This window comes from Halyomorpha halys, unplaced genomic scaffold, assembly GCF_000696795.3.
Source record: "Halyomorpha halys isolate HHAL.00 unplaced genomic scaffold, Hhal_1.1 Scaffold168.1, whole genome shotgun sequence".
In the NCBI taxonomy this organism is placed as follows: domain Eukaryota; kingdom Metazoa; phylum Arthropoda; class Insecta; order Hemiptera; family Pentatomidae; genus Halyomorpha; species Halyomorpha halys.
This window is the reverse complement of record NW_027111025.1, coordinates 919,331-936,674: the sequence shown is the minus strand read 5'-3', so window position 1 is coordinate 936,674 and position 17,344 is coordinate 919,331. Positions and strand designations below refer to the sequence as shown.

The following is a 17,344-nucleotide window of genomic DNA, read 5'->3' as shown; positions in this document are numbered from 1 at the left end:
AGAAGCATAGGATTCATATGGGATATCTAGTGGAAAGAGGGCTAACTCACAAAAGATCCAATTGGGTCAAAGTGAGGAAGGGATTCCCGACCCTCAGTGTAATAATAAATAATATTAATATTATTACATTTAAAATTTCTAATATACCTTGTAACTCTTTTTATCTACTATATGTAGAATGTATTGTTGATAAAGAGATTTATTAGAAAGTGTTTATTAAAAACACTTTATTAATTAGCTCATTATAAAGTGCAAATATAATAATATTAGAAAAAGATAATAGTTAGATAAGAAATATGTTGATAAACTAAAATATGATCTGACGAACGCAGAATAGCCTGCAATTTTTTGACAACATTGCAGCTATAATATTTAGAATAAGTTATCTTTAATAATAAGATTATGAACAGGTTGAGAATTAATGAATATTTTGTATTATAATTGTTTTATCTATTTAGTTTTTTTACCTGTATATTTTAATTTACCTAAATACTTATGAATACAGTTGAAAAAGTTAAGTAAACAAGTATAATACCAAGTTTTTAATAAAAATATTATAACATTAGAATTTAATAATTCTCAGTACTATTTATACTAACTTTTTATGATTTGTATATTACTCACTTGTTGAAAATCATAATAAAAAAAAGTTTTTGAAAAATTTCTCCCTTAGTTGTATTACTTATTATTAAAATAATTCATCTTGAAATATTTCTGGATTTGAGAGTTTAATCATGAATATTTTCATTTAATATTCATATTCAGAATTTGAATCTAGAATAACACAAATTTGTTTTTGACAAATTCATTACTAAGCCAACCAAAAGCCTCCAAAAATCATCAAGTTCAACATTAGTGATCCAATTTTCTAGGTTATGAATGGACTATTAATATTTTTAATACTGGTTTTTGATCATTCAAAAATAAATTTAAAAAAATTGGGGATAAAAAATTATTAAAAATAAATATTGATGAAATTAAAAAACCTGTAATTTTGTATAGTGTTTATTATTCTTTCATTAATACTATTATTAAAACAAATTTTTCATATAATACAATAATAGAACTTACTGTAATGCTTCAGGTATTAGAATTTCATTTTACAATAGTTTATTCTCGCTTTTTTTTCAGACGCTGGGGAACCATCAACTCTGAAGTCTACCGTAAGTATTTGATAAAACAAAGAAAAGTTTTAAAATATATTTTTTCGATTTATATTATTCTAGGCCTTTACTATAAACGACCCGTATACTATCTACTACCTGTCAATTAAAAGAATATAGGTTTTAGTTGTTCCCGGGGCCAAAGTCATTTTAAAAGACTTCTAAGCCTTCCTTGATTAATTGGGATAGTTATAGTTTATCGAATTTACCATTGGGACCATCCGTACACTGTTATGCCAGCATTAGCAAAATTCACTTATGTATATGTTTTTAGTACAGTTTTATCTCTTGAGAAATGATAATGATTCATTCATCTTCCCTCAGGAGATAATTTTACTTTATCTTCTTTATTGTTTATAATTTTTGCCAATTATACTTTATTTCAAATGATAATAATTATTAATTTGGTATTTATGGTTAACTGTATTTAAAAGGTGAGGAAATTGGTCGGAGAGATGTGGTTAGTTAAAATTAACACATATAAGTGTAATTTATTTCATTTGTGCTGATGTTTTGGCCTAAATTTTAGACCTTCATCAGGGCTCAATAACAAAACAAGATAACAACCATAAACAAACAGGAACAGTAGAATAATAAAACTATAAAGATTACAAACAATACTATTAGAAGGTAATTTATAAAATAAAATGTCCAAATTAAAATAATATATATGAAATATCAAACAGTGCTCAATGAAAATAATATATTAATATTATTAACCCTTTGCTCTTGAGGGCTCTAGAGTGGAGCCACTTAAAATTTGTAAAATGGAGACAACACAAATAATTATCAATTCTTAACAAGAGGACAAAGACAGATGGTAAAAGCTATTGTGTACAAGATATTTCATTTTTGATTCACAAATGACGGTCACTGTGCGCAGGTTATTATTATTATTATTGACGTGTCCTGGTAATATGAATGAAAAAAAAAAATTCAAATGCAAAGGGTTAAAAATGTGTGGAAGAAAAAAATGTAAATGATTCAGGGGAAGAACTAAAATATGTAAATAAAATTAACAAAATAAAAACATGATATTTTAAATTATATTAGTCAAACTGAGTAAATAGTAAAACTAAAATTACATTAAGTTATATACAAAAGTAAATAATATATGTAAGAAACATTATTTATTATTGAAGATAATTATAAATTACCTTCTTATATTATTATTTATAATATTTTTAATTTTCTTGTTATACTGTTTTTGTTTTTTTATACTGTTTCTATTTTGTTTTTTATGCTGTTTCTGTAATTTTTTTTAATTTATGGCTTAGATAACCATTTAGTTTTGTTTTTTAGCCCTGATGAAGGCCTAAAATTAAGGCCGAAATGTCGGCACAAATTTAGTTACACTTACTTGTGTTCATTTCTATTGATTGCTCCCTCTGGTCATCTTCCTCACATTCAATAATTAGTAAATCTATCAATTTTGCTCGTTTGTTGCGATTTTATTTGTAATTCTATCTCAAGTATTACTAATTTACTTCTGAATGCCCCTAGAAATATTAATATTTTATTTATCGTTTATAATAATTATTATTAATGAATTATTATCTAACTTTCAAATATTAACTTTGTGCTTCTATATTTTTGTATAGAATGTTGGAGCGGGTACTGTGGGATGGGATGCAAAGAAAAATAAGCAAGGTTATATACTAAAGCCAACCGTGTCAACTCTTGCTCTTACTGTCGAAAATCTTCAAGAGAAGTGCCGAATTAAAGATGCCATGATCCAAGCTATGGCCGATGAGTTTAAGCATTTGACAAAATGCGAGAACTGGAATGGTGCCCATTTGATGAGCACTGTAGCCGATTTTAATGTTCCGACAGCAAAGTTTGATTTTGATAGGAGGACTCTCTGCAACTATCTAAATACTAATAAGCCAAACGATTTCTATCCTGAAGATGTAAGTAAACCTATTTTACTTTATATGAATCAGTTTTCCATTTTCATTTTATTGTTAGTAGAAGAGGAATAGTTTAAATTGTCCTTAAATATTAGACAGATTATAATTTTTTGCTAATTTTAGTGTATAATATTTGATTTAGCAATTTTTATTTCAGGAAGATGTGATGTATGATGCTACTAATCCTTTGGGATTGAGAATCGTGAGGCAGGTTGGACCAGACAGTATTTTAATAGAATGGAACCAGCCGCCGCCAGGAAAAGTGAATTGTTTTGAGGTATTATTTTCTACTAATACCAATACCAATCAACCTATTATATATTTTAATATTCAAAATTTTATTAAAATAAATAAAAGGGAATTTAATAGTTTTTGTTATCCTCAGATCTGAAATATAGCTTTGATTACTACAAGGTTTAAATGAATGAATTAAATACTAAATGGATATGATAATTTTATTTAAAATTATTTATAATATTACTGACTGTTATCTCAGGGCTGGTTTCTCAGACATTCAGAACACAAAAACGCTTAATTAAATTAATAGCTACTTTTACGAATATACTTAAATCCTACATTGAGCAAAAACTAACTAATTTATAATCTTGTTTGTTGGCTGATGATTCTCGATGTCTCCTTCTTATGGATGGTACCTGTGACAGTAAACAAAGGGTTGGTCCTCTTCTCTTTTTAGCACACATCCAATTTCTCGGTGATCCAAACATAAAGTCTTTTTCTTCCTTTATATATAATCTTCTTGGATGTCTGGTGACTCTTGAAGTCTTCCTCCTCTTGATGTCTATTACTGACAGTAGACAAAGGGTGGTCAACACCACCTGCATCCAGAAGTTATCCCCCTGGTGCCTAAACAAAGAGTCCTGTATCCTATCCTCATTGTTTGACCTTTGATGCTAAACATCGATTGTTGTAGCACAACTGTTGTAATTCACTTATAATGATTTACAATGTAAATACTTCATTGATAATTGTTATCATCTTCCATTTTTTCTTGAATTAATTTGTACTATAATCGTGTTAGAGAAACAACAAATTTTGAAAACATTTCAATCTACGTACACAACATAACAGTAATTCAAACAGTCTGAAGGATGCGTGCCGCCAGCTTGAATATTTTGAATGATGCATCTTTACATCATATTTGACTAATCAAAATTGATTAACTTGCTTTTTGGTACCATAAAACCAATAACAATACTGAAAGATTGATACATAAAATAAAACTTACTAAAAACTATTTATATATAAAAAATACTATTCATAAAAAAATATATTGAAATATACATTGATAACTTTTTCTTGACTATTGTAGATATATGTTTTTGTGGGTCTTTAGGATCAATCAATAATACAACTATTTTGGTGACGTTTCGCAACATTATTGTTTGCACAGTCATGTCATAACAATGTATTCTAGCCATTCGAAACAAAATGTAAAATAAGACCCCAGATGATTTCAGTAACCTATATAATATTTATTATTATATAGTTTTCAATACTGTTATAAATTTCTTTCTGCTTGTTCTCAGGTCTATGTGAATGGAATGTTCCTGCTACGAGTAAGAAGCCCAGGTCGGACGAAAGCCCTCCTACATCCAATAGATATGTCAGAGAAATTATTCATCACGCTCAACGCGGTCGCGTACACTGGAGAACCCTACGAGGGTGTGACCATCCCATACCCGTCCTAACTGAACATTTTCTAGTCAGGCCCCCATCTAAAATTTATATTAACTATTGTAAATATGTACATACATCAACCTTAAAAAGGAAGACAAATATTGAAACTGTATTTTCATACTCAAATATAAACTTTTAATAATACTTGTATTTATTTTTTGATCATCCGATATCTATAGAATAATTTCAGGGACCCAATTCATATTTTGTGATCAGAAGTCCTTTATTGTATGCTTATAGAGTAATTGTTTCTGAGAGAAAGCTTGTTTAAGATTTAGAGACATATAGCCTTCTGAGTTAACAATACATACATATTTTTAAAACAAAGATAAATCCCTGAAGGGGCAGATTGATTAGTGTGTTAATTAATACATTCTAATAGACAAGAGATAGAATAAGTCTCACACTACATCATAACTTCTGAAGATGTTTCACTGTTCTATAGTGACGTCCCGATGCTCATTGCCTCAAGATGCTGCTGGGGTCTGTGGCGGATATTGTGAATTTTTTTCCCCAGACCCGATCATATGTTTCTCTCCCTCAGAAGCTGGCTCTTGTCCCCAGATCAGTAATGTTTGGTGTTGACAGATAGGCCAGCCATTCACTCCACTGAGAGAGTTATGATGTTTTAAATTACCACTGCATTGAGAGGTAGACTCAGAAATCCATGACCTTCCCCAGAAATTATATAAAAAAAATTTAAATATATTTATTCATTAATAAATATTACAATCTGCCACAACTTGGCCAATGAGTAATAGTGATAAATGATCATATTCATACCAAAATTATAAAAATAATAAGAAAAGAAAAAAATGTGTATATAATTATAAATAATAACAAAATTCCTATATGTATATAAATCAAAAGATAAATAAAATGAACATAATTAAACTATTTACATGAAGTAGGTAAAGGTGAAATTCTGTTTAGGAGGCAGTGAGTAATAATAAATATACTTATTGGATCAGTATTGTTCGAAAACTGTATTTGTCTCTTTATTAAACTCAACTTTCTCTGGATCTCTCCTCCTTCCTGTACGTTTTATTCCTACTGTAAGGACCTATTTCTTGTATGCTAGGACTTAGAATCCCCTTTGTGAATGCAAGCACAAGCCACAAGGCTTGTACCCTCCAGAGCAAAATTTCCATCCTTAAAGGATTTACTTAGCTAGTCCCTGTAAGACTCATAATTTCCTTTAATCTCCCAACCAGCTACCTAACTTGTATGATCAGCATTGTCAAGGCCTTCTGGTACAGAGTATTATTATTTTAAAGAATAAAAGTTGAGAGAAGAAAAGGATCAAAATTGTTTTTAAATTAAGAATAAACCACTCTCAAACAAGCATATATAAAATAAATATCCATGTTCTTTTAATTCTTCTGGACTTGACTTTTTTGGTCCTTATAAATAATTATTAATGTTTTTAAGTAAGTACGTAGATAAGCCGTAAGTATACACACATAACTATGTTATATGCAGCCCAGATTTGGAAACAAGCGATGGCTACCATATCATACAGGAGACAGAGAGTTTCAGTTTACCGCAGAGTTTGTTTAAGGACAGTTAGCGCTTTTCGAACTGTTTCCTACGAAGCGGTGTGTGTGATAGCCCGAATGCCACCTGTGGAACTCCTTGTTGAAGAAAGAAGCAGGCACTATGGTCGACGCTTGCACTTATCCAGAGAAGAAGAGCGAAAAACAACCATCGACCAGTGGCAGCAGCGTTGGGAGGCTGCAGATTCCGGGAGGTGGACTCACAGGTTAATACCCGATGTGGCCAAGTGGTATGGTCGCCAGCATGGTGAGGTGGATTTCTACATAACCCAATTGATGACCGGACATGGATGCTTCAGAGCCTACCAGTACTGCTTCAAACTGGACAACACCGCAGAATGCCCTGGATGCCAGACTGTCGAGGAAACCGCGGAGCACGTGTTTTTCACTTGCATTCGCTTTGCAGTAGAAAGAAGTGAATTGGAGAGAGTATGTGGAGAACACGTCAGACCAGAGAACGTGATGAGCTATATGCTCCTCTCAGACCAGCATTGGAACGCAGTGAAGAGATTCACCACAGTCGTTCTCAAGAGGTTGAGAGAGGAAGAGAGGGCTAGAAGACGTAACTAGCATGAAAACGGAAAACATTTCCCTCCATGAAGTAATGCCTAGCGGCGGTCCCGTGGAGAGGAATGAACATGTGTAGGGCGGTGGTTTTAGTGGGTAAAAATCCCACACACGGATAGGTACGGGCCTATCTGTGTCTTTTGAAGATTTCCACCGACCCTCGTAAAAAAAACACACACACAGCAAAAAGTAAGTCATATTTTCTTTCCAGATAATTTTTCCTGGTCCCCTCCTCCCAAAAACAACGTTAAAATGAAATATTTAAATCAAATTACCAGTAGAATGCGGTACTATGCATTTTTATAACAACTTTTTCATATTTAACAACAAATATTACAACAACTTATGTATTGAAGTTGATAAAAGTAAGTTAAAATTTATCATGGACAAGAGTCGGAAAATCGAATTTTTTAAGCATTTATTTTCTTCATGAGCTTATATCTCGAAAACTTAATAAGTGATTTAAAAAATAAATTATAGATTTGAACATATATATTTCTTATCTATCCATACCTCACTGGAATGCACCGTATACTGCACAGAGTATACACATAGTATGGATTTTACACCCCTTCTCATCCCTTAGACTGAGTCGTACATGGATTGCCGAGGCCAGTACAGTAGCTCAACTCTTAAATTGGTGCCAGAAATAACTATACACATTACATTGACTAATTCATTCAGAAAATTTACCTATTGTAGTTTCTCATGGAGTTGTAAATTTTGATAAATAAAAAAACATTCTCATTTTTGCCTTTTTTACTTCTTTTTTCTTACAATGAACATTCACTTTAAATTCAAACATGTAAACTTTTTCGATACCATAGCATAAAGAAATAATTTTCATTTGATGTGTTGACAAAAGATGTAATTATATTATTTGCTAGTTTATTTGCCATTCTTATTTAACTTGTAACTTTTTTTTCATTCTCTTCCATGCTACTCGAGGATTCGGATAAACTTAATACCTCTTCTTCTACAACGGGCACTTTCACGAGCTTTTCTTCCTCTTTCTTCCTTCTCAATTCTTCCAGCTTCTCCTCGATAAGGTCTTCGTCCTGGGATTCCGATTCATCCCACTCCACTCCGTCGCCAGCATGGATATTGATCTTCTCAATCAGTTTGCTATTCCAATGAGGCACCTTGATGGGAGCATCCTTGCTGTCGAAGAAGACCACAGTCCCAACATTGTTGAAGTGAATCTTTTTGCGGGCACAAGAAGAGGGTGTTTGCTCGGAAGGTTTGGGCTTTGCATGAGCCTCGGCCCCTTGGGGAGAGTCGTGGTGGAACCAAGGGGGGGCTTTCAGCGACCTCTCTGCCTCACTCAGCACTCGTTCCATGATCCTGCAACACCCAACTCAGTTACCTGTCAAACATTCTTTAATTTTACTAATAACTATCAAATATTATAAATTAGCAGGAATGATGCTGTAATAACAATTTTGAGGTGATAAATCTACCCTACCTAAGGAAATTCCGCTACGAAGGACTAGTTTCTTTGAAAATGATTGGGTGCATGTTATTCCGATACAGTTGGAAATAACAAACTAGTAAGTCCAATACGAATGTACATTTACTTTTACTTACCTGTATATGGAATATACAGTATGGCCTAGCATTTCAAAGTCGAAGTTTTCGACGGAAATATCTACACATTTTGAGACCCTATGTGTACAAATAACGAGGTCTAGCAAAATGGTCTGTGTTTAAAGAGCCAAGCTCAAAAACGAAATGTTTGAAATTATTATATTTTAAGCTGTAAAACATTCAATGTTGGTGAAAAATATAAATATCAGGGTGTTACTGTGGATAATACTTTTTCTTGGGAACCATACATAGTAAATATTTTAAAGAGATTAAGAGTATGCTCATATAAAAGCTATTACCTCCAATTTGAACTTAACTGAGAAGCTTTAATAATGGTGTACAAAGCATTATTTGAGTCGATATTATTATTATCAATTGCAAATCTACAGCATCCAACATTAAGAATAATAATGCACCGCAGTAACAAGGCACACGATCTTAAAATCGTTGGTATTTTACCACTTAAACTATTTTATTTTTATAGAATTATCGTAAAATGTATGGATAATAATTTATTTATCAAAGAAATAATATATCTAAAAAATGTTAGAAAGAAAATTAAATTTATCGAACCACCCTATAGTAATAAATTTGGTAAACGTACCTTAAATTACATGGTGCCATATCTGTTCAATCGGTTACCATAACAACTAATAAATAAATCAACCACAAAAAAAACAACTAAAAAAGAAGTATTTAACTGGGTACTTTCTTACTTCTATGATTCCCAATAATTGATTTTGATTTATCAAATGACCATATCTGCCTTTATTTTTTCTTAATTCCACATAATTTATTTATTATATTACAATTTCAATTAGCAATGTATGTATGTGCTTAGTAGTAGATACTATTCGATCCTTATTTGCATCACATTCTGTATCATCTTGTTTTATTTTCATTATTATATTAATTCACTAATTGTAAATTTGCAGCTTTATTATTCACTTCAAAATCCTTTCATTTATTTTTATTATCATTATTCTTTATTGAATTTAATTTATTTTTTAATAAGTATCATGTAGTTTTAGTTTTTACTTTATTTCCATTTAATTAAATTATTAATTGTATCTCTTGAGATCAACTCATATTACACTTATCTAGCTTAAAAATTGTATAGCTTCCACAAAGCCCTAATGGTCTGAACTGTAATATTTACATTTCACTTATGTCTATCATTTGTATGTTATTTTGGCACTCACCGATAGATGTTGTCATCTGGTCGGACCATACTGGATTTAATTTTTTAAATGAATAAAAAAAAATGCGGGTATATCCCTGGGATATGAAAACAACGTTCGCGATAAAATCTACTTGTAGCATCGATTTTTCTTATGTTTTCTTTTTTATCAAAATTTTTAATACAGTACAATGGATTGTGACTTATTTCTTTCAAATTATCTTTAATATGAGCTAAGTAACATCCATATTGAAATAGTTTAACAGAGCTTAAATGCTGAATTTTCAAAAGTAATAATTTAAAGAAAGTTTTTCCTATAAAGTACCTTTAGTTTTGTTAATTGGAAATAATTAACCATTTTGCATTGTTAATTGTATTAAACATTTGGTATTGTTCTTAAGTATATCCAGTCCCATATAACTGCATGTCAGTATACAGACAGCTCTTGCATCTGCACGTGTAAGCATAAAGAAAAAATAAGTGTATTAATTATTTTTTTCTCATAAGTCTCGAGTTTCGTTCATATGTGGAAGTTACCCCACTACTATACCAAGTTTCACCATTTTTGTACACATCACTAACAATCCACTAGTGTGTTCAAGGAGATAACTAATATGTCCAATAGCTTCCTGTCCCTTAGAAGAAATAGAAGTATAACATAGAGATATATATGTGATCGGGTTATTTTTTTAGCAAAAATTAAATGATTGATAAATTCAAAATATAAATGAATTTGTTGGATAAATAAACGAGACAAAAGGAAAAACTGTGAAAAAAACATTCAGATGTCGAATCTGAAAAAGTCGAGACCTAAACGAGTGGTATCGCATTCATATGTACATGGCTTCTAGTACAAGAGCCGAGGTGAAAAAAAGGTAGTTATTTCACTCCAATTTTTAATTATTTTAATGAAAACTATGTATAATTACTAGTCCAAATTGATGAGTCTGCCAAGCACAGGTAGGGGGATTAAAAAATGCCGGCTGTTTTAAACCGATACAATATAATTTTTCATTCGAAGCTTTATATCTTTAATCTTTATATCTTACCAACAACTCTAGAAAACCTAAGAGAAAATAATTTAAAATAGAGTATATTTTCTCATCATTATCATTGCGATCGGGAGAGATCGGACACACTCGATTATTTCCGAATTTCAAGTCTCTATTTCACCTTCAGATAATTATCAAATTCTTTCATAGTACATATTAATACATTTTTTACTTTCACTTATCTATATATGAAATTTATAGTAAGAGTAGATATTGTGATTCCAGTTTTCGACGGAAATTCACGTTTTGAAGTCAAATAACTTCTGAGTTCAAATAACGTTTGCAAATAATTAAAATAAGTTTCGCAAAATGGCCCGTGTGTGTGGTCAGCCTAGCTGAAAACAAATTCACAAAATGTTCATTTCTATCATCTGTACGTCTTATGGTTCCTGAGATAAATTTGTTCATAAATCAAAACGTTTGTCCAAACAACTAGAAATTACCGTTGTATGAATTTAGTTTGTCGAATTTCATGGAAACTACTACTCCTACGAAAATAAACGTCACAAACTACTGTATAGTACATTAAACGAGCTTTAATTAGAGTGCAAATAGACATCTGTAAGTCGAATTTTTTTTTAGAGTTTTCTCAAAATAAAATTCAATAATTTCTGAAATTTAAAAAGCTATATCTCGGGATCTCTTGAATTTAATAAATGTGGGTTCATATTTTCGAAAATTTACTCAATTTTAATGATGGTCTCTTAGGTTTACTAGTGTTGTTGGTAATTTTAAAGTTATAAAGCTCCGATTGAAAAATAATTTTTTTTAATATATATATGTATATATAGTTGACTGTAAAAATTTAAATATAAGAAGATGGTCAGGGTTGTGGTCAAAAAAGAACAAATAGTTTATAACTATTTTAATGTCCGACGTTTCGCCCCACTTTGCAGGGCTTCATCAGGGCTAAAAAGATTTTTTAAAAAACTGAGAATATTACAACAATAAGATACAATAAGGTAATTTAAGCTAGGATAAATATTATGTAAAAATAAAGTGATAAGAAATTACATATAAATAAAAGGAAGGAAGACGTAAAATAGTATCAATATAAAATAAACTTGAATAAACAACGATAAGAATAAAAAATAAGAAACAATGGCAAGAGTAAAAATTTTTAAAAATACGTAAAATATACCGTTAAAAAAGTACAGGAGACGTACGTAAAACAAAAACCAATACGGGGGGGGGGAGAAAAGAAGAGGAAAGTAGAGATTAAAAAAACGTTTTGAAAGAATAAATATAAATAATAATAATAATATTAAATGATAATATATGAGCAAAGAACAAATCAGGACCACCTACCTGTTCAAAGCGAACAAAAGGCCAATAGGTAAGTGGTCCTGATTTGTTCTTTGCTCATTTATTATTATTATTTAATATTATTATTATTGTTATTTTTTTTGTTTTACGTACGTCTTCTGTGCTTTTTTAACTGTATATTCTATGTATTTTTTAAAATTTTTACTCTTGCCATTGTTACTTATTTTTTATTCTTATCGTTGTTTATTCAAGTTTATTTTATATTGATACTATTTTATGTCTTCCTTCCTTTTATTTATATGTAATTTCTTATCACTTTATTTTTACATAATATTTATCCTAGCTTAAATTACATTATTGTATCTTATTGTAGAAATATTCTCAGTTTTTTTTTGTATCTTTTTAGCCCTGATGAAGCCCTGTACTATTTGTTATAATAAACTAAATAAACTATTTGTTCTTTTTTTGACTGCAACCCTGATTAATTTTTTTTTTAATGTTTAAAACAGCCGCTATTTTTTATTCCTTCACCTATAATTGGCTGACTGATCAAATTTGACTAGTTATTATACTTAGTTTTTATCAAAGTATTTAAAAATTGAGGTGAGATAACTGTCTTTTTTCCACCGGGCTCATGTACTGAAAGGTCAATATCCAAACGTTTGTGTATTCTTTTGACTATTGTCGGCTATTACATTCTACATATTTACACTATTTTCGATATAAAAAAGAAGAAATTAAAGATAGATCATATGAAAGGAAACGTAAATACTAGAAAAGTAGGTGATAGATGACAAAAGTTTGAGAAATGGTACTAACATATAAATTCAACTTTTTATCAAATATTTGTTAATTTAATTACCCAAACATATAATTTCATTATAAACTTATATTTGTGCTGCATTAAATTAAAATAAACCGCTAAAGTTAATTGACAAGATTGGAAACGAAGCATTTACACCGAATCGAAAGAATTATATAATATTCAACCTTAATCTGAAGTTCATTATTGAATCCGAAGGTCGTAGAAATTCTGTAATTAATTAAAACACGAAGAGAAAAAATATTTATCTGTTATCAGTTTTTAAACAATGTTAATTAACACACAAAAATGTGGATGCAACACAAACGCCCTTTGATTTGTGCCAAAAAAAACCGGTACAAATTCAGGCTAACTAAACCAAATAACTCATCCACCCGCTTGCAAAAGCGCGAATTTGCAATGGTTTGAGTAACGTGTAGAGACACCTTTACAATATATTAGATATGTTGGTATTAATGCACTAAAATTAAAGCTATATATAGAGTAAGTGCACCGGTTATTGACAGGTTAAACTTTGTTTTTAAGTATTAAATGTTTCGTAGTGGTTGTATAAGATGGTTCTGGCTCCAGTTAAAAATGTAAGGTACTCAATACCAGAAGGGCTTTATAATCCCTGTTCATATACATCATTTAGGTTAGGTAGGTAGCCTTAAATCCTTGTAGGATGGAAACTTCACTCCGTAGGAAACGAGCCTAGCAGTCGTGAAGGGCAATCCCTAGTTCCTGAAGGACTTGTCAATACAGTAAGGAAGGATATTTCACTTTGTATAGAACTAGCCTGCAGTCGCGAAGAGGACTGCAAGTCCTACGGGAACTATTCGTCGGTCCTTATGAAAGGAAGATAAGGTTTAGGAAAGAGGAAAAATCCAGATAAGCCAGAGTGAAGTAATAATCCAATATAAATTTCCAAAATTAGAAAAAAATAACTTACTGATCCACTCCTTCCTATGGATAAGAATATCCTGAAGGGAAAATGCGCACTTTTTTTTCCTAACCCCTAAAAAAAGTTTAATAAACAAAATAAAATAAAATAAGTGTAATATAAAAATAAAATATACTACTTATCTGCGCTAGTTACTTTTACTAGAGCAGAGCTCTATTCTAAGGAATGACTGATTTTATATAATGAAAGTGCTGATGGTTTATTTCTGAGTTTTTTTGTTGTTGTTTTTTCTTTTTTTTTTGGTTTTATTTTTTCCCGATCCCTCTAAAACAGAAGAGAAACAGGTAATTATTGAATGCTTTACTGTGAAAAAAGGAATAAATCGTGTTGGGTATTACCTTTTACTACCTTTGGTATTTTAAGGTTACCTGTAATGTTTATTTATTACTTGTGAAATATCCATTCTAAATGGTACTTTTTTTAAAATCCGAAGGTGAGGGGCCTCCTCGTGTTGATTCGCAGGAGTTTTGTGTGGTCAATCAAGTTGCACTAAGTCAACTCTCTGACAATTAAACGCCATCGAGAGATGATCAGTGTAACACGTTCGCTTTTAGTGGATCAGAAGATTCTATCGTAACATTTATTGCTTTCTGATAATACGTTTATATATATATTATATGATTCTTATATGTGTGACATTAAATTTTGTACAATAGTACAAATATTAATATCCGGCGTTTGCCAGATCACAGTTAAAGTTCAAGTGTTAGCTGGTAGGTTGCGTCTTTCTAGCCTATAGCGGTTTTGGTGGCTGAAGGGTGGAACTAATATTGAAACGGTTGCTAGCAATAAACACTTATTATTTAAAAACAACCGGTATAATAATTACCTGACAATAACCGGTGCGCTTTTCATTAAAGTAATAAAAAAAATGGGGTGTAATAACTTGTTTTGGACTAACTATGAGTTGAAGATTGTTGACTGGCAATAGCCTTACTTGTTTTTTCTCTCCAGTTCCATCAGCTCCTTAGTGGATTCCTCCTGATACTTCATAAGATCCTTTAGTTGGGCCAGGATTTGGATATCCTTCTCTGACGGTTCATCAGCAGACACGATCTGCTTCATCAACTTCGTCTTCTTCGTTTCCAATGTACGAAGTTCCAATTCGTTGACTCGTTCTAAAAGATTCTTCTTCGCCCTCGCAGACTCCCTCATTTCCCGATCGATCTGGTGTAGACGTTTCTCGAGCTCGTCGACTTTATGCGTCAGGTCCTTCAACTTCCTCGTGTCGAGAGGCGGTCCAGACGATACTTGAGGTACCGCAGACGGTATCGTACTCATGGAAGACCATATCATTTTTTCCATTATCTTCATAGCTGCAATATGGCTGCCAATTACAATAAGCTATGAGTTCTGGTGTATATAACTTGTTAAAAGAATAAATTGAAATTAGTATTCAATCCTTACCGAGTTTTTCGTTGTATTCTTTTTGTTTATTTTTTTCGAATTTTATTTTCTCTTTCTGAATGTATGGCGAAGGATTGTATATTTTATTCATAAATTCGTACATCTCTTTCTCCATATCTGAAACAAAAATAGAATGGATAGATTTTTCACGCTTTTCACTATAAACCACGACTAAATGACCATATTGTCGTCGGGTTGATAGCAAAAGAGATCAAGTGGCGTTGAAAATAATCATATTTGATCACTTATGCCAAAAACCAGACGATATGATATATATTTTACAAACAGGGAAATTGTAAAAATATTAATTGTTGCTACGAACTTTTCTCAATCCCCTGGTGTTCCTCAAGGTTGTATCCTAGGCCCCGTCCTCTACACAGTCTAAGCTGACATCCCGACCAATCCTAACACTATCCTCTCCACTTATGCTGATGACACATATGTGCTCCCAGTAAATAATAACCTTTTGCTTGCATCCCAAATTCTCCAATCCCATATCACAACCCTCGAAGAATGGTGTCGTAATTGGAGGATCAAAATAAATCCCTTCAAATCACCTTTACCCTTCGTCATAAACCTACCAAGTGCCCTACAGTATCCTTTAATAATGTTGCTTTTACCCCTGTAGAACAGATCCGCTATCTTGTAGTACATCTGGATAAAAGATTAACCTGGACCCTCACACAAGACTAAAAAGACAGGAAACTGCACGTTGATTTCGACTATTACAGCACTTACTAGACAAACGGTCTAAACTTCCAATCCATTACAAAAGGCTGATCTACATGACAATTTTAAGACCTATCAGGACATACGGAATTGAGCTCCACTAAACCTTTTAATTCCTCTCGTATCGAAAATCCTTCGTAAAATCATCAATGCTTCTTACATTATCACAAATAAAATCATATATAAAGACCTTAATGTTCCATATGTAACCGATCTAGGTGACATTCCTTCCATTATAAACTCCCTAAACACCCAAACCCACTAGTTTCTAACCTTGCTTCCTCTTGCATTCCTGACAATCCTTCGAGGTGCTTGAAAAGAAGATGTCCACGAGACCTACTAATGTAAAAACGTCATTAGAGTGCTACCAATGGGTAGTTGCTCAACACACCTGTGTCAACTAGAATCAAATTTACTGGATGTATGTATATTAATGTACAGTTGTTAATAGAAATAAACAAAGTAGATGTTTGCCATACTTTCTTTAGTAGGTCATCATACGTTACATTTTTCTTGGTAATTATATCATTATTACTTTTGATAAATTTAATAAAAGCTATGTAAAATTATATATATATATACCTTGTGGGCTTTGAGATCTAAGGTCGGCATACATTCTAGATGTACCAGGTTGAGGTGGTTGGTGCTCAACCACATCTGCAGCAGAATTAGACGGTTGCGACGAGGAGTCTTCTTCAACTTTTGTGACCTCTTTATCTAAAGGACGAATGCTTTGTTTTTAATTTTATTATGTAACTCTGAATAATAATTAATTATAACTTAAATAGACATCATCTGAGTCAAATAATAATCGTAATTTGTACAAACCGCAACAAACAATGTTATCAAGAAATTATCTATTTACTAAAAACCATCTAAGTAACTAAATTAAATACTAATTATTCAAAAACAATATATATGTAAAATCGCAATACATGCAAATGTTATTTATATATATATATTTTTTTTTGTGGTTCTGACATTAAGCAAGAGTTTGAAACACCATATGCCACATACTTCTTCACTATAAAAATAATAAATTGTATTTTATATCTATGAGATATTTTATAATATAATTATTTTTTCTTTTGTAAAAATTACTTTTTTTGGAAATTATCCTTTTTACGAATGTTATTAATGGGTAGGTAATTACGAAGAAATAATTTTATGCCATTAATTTCCTTCTATATACTTTAATTTTATGTAATAAATTATTAATTTAAGACTAAATAAGAATTTTCTATATTAGTTTGTATGATATTTGCCTATGAATATGAATTTTTGTCGGAACAACTAAAAATCAATTTTAACAAATATCATGAATACTACAAGTCCTACGAAGATAAACTACTTTATAGTATATTAAACAAGCTTTAATTTGAGTGTAATCTGTACAGTATATGATTCCTGAGATACAGACTTTCTACAATAAATTTACTATTACACAATATAAAATAAATTAT

The 17,344-nt window shown here is 31.1% G+C and overlaps 2 protein-coding genes across 5 annotated transcripts in view; one reads left to right on the top strand and one right to left on the bottom strand.

Annotated features, from left to right (window-relative positions):
* The window catches only part of LOC106678915 (probable DNA double-strand break repair Rad50 ATPase), a gene marked incomplete in the record, with an annotated part of 525,008 nt that extends 520,093 nt beyond the window's left edge, over positions 1–4,915 (top strand). For 2 of the 3 annotated variants that reach the window (XM_067049131.1, XM_067049130.1), the window contains 4 exon segments: positions 1,132–1,163; positions 2,765–3,073; positions 3,231–3,350; positions 4,621–4,915. In XM_067049131.1, the coding sequence (XP_066905232.1) occupies positions 1,132–1,163; positions 2,765–3,073; positions 3,231–3,350; positions 4,621–4,782 (623 nt within the window). 3 annotated transcript variants of the gene reach the window in all.
* A 2,720-nt stretch (positions 4,916–7,635) lies between these two features.
* LOC106678910 (DNA ligase 1) overlaps positions 7,636–17,344 on the bottom strand; it is a 23,180-nt gene continuing 13,471 nt past the window's right edge. For both annotated transcript variants that reach the window (XM_014417758.2, XM_014417759.2), the window contains 4 exons: positions 16,464–16,598; positions 15,153–15,269; positions 14,683–15,061; positions 7,636–8,238 (listed from right to left, as the gene is read on the bottom strand). In XM_014417758.2, coding sequence (XP_014273244.1) covers positions 7,800–8,238; positions 14,683–15,061; positions 15,153–15,269; positions 16,464–16,598 — 1,070 coding nt within the window. In that variant the 3' untranslated portion in view covers positions 7,636–7,799. The remainder of the gene's footprint in view (positions 8,239–14,682; positions 15,062–15,152; positions 15,270–16,463; positions 16,599–17,344) is intronic.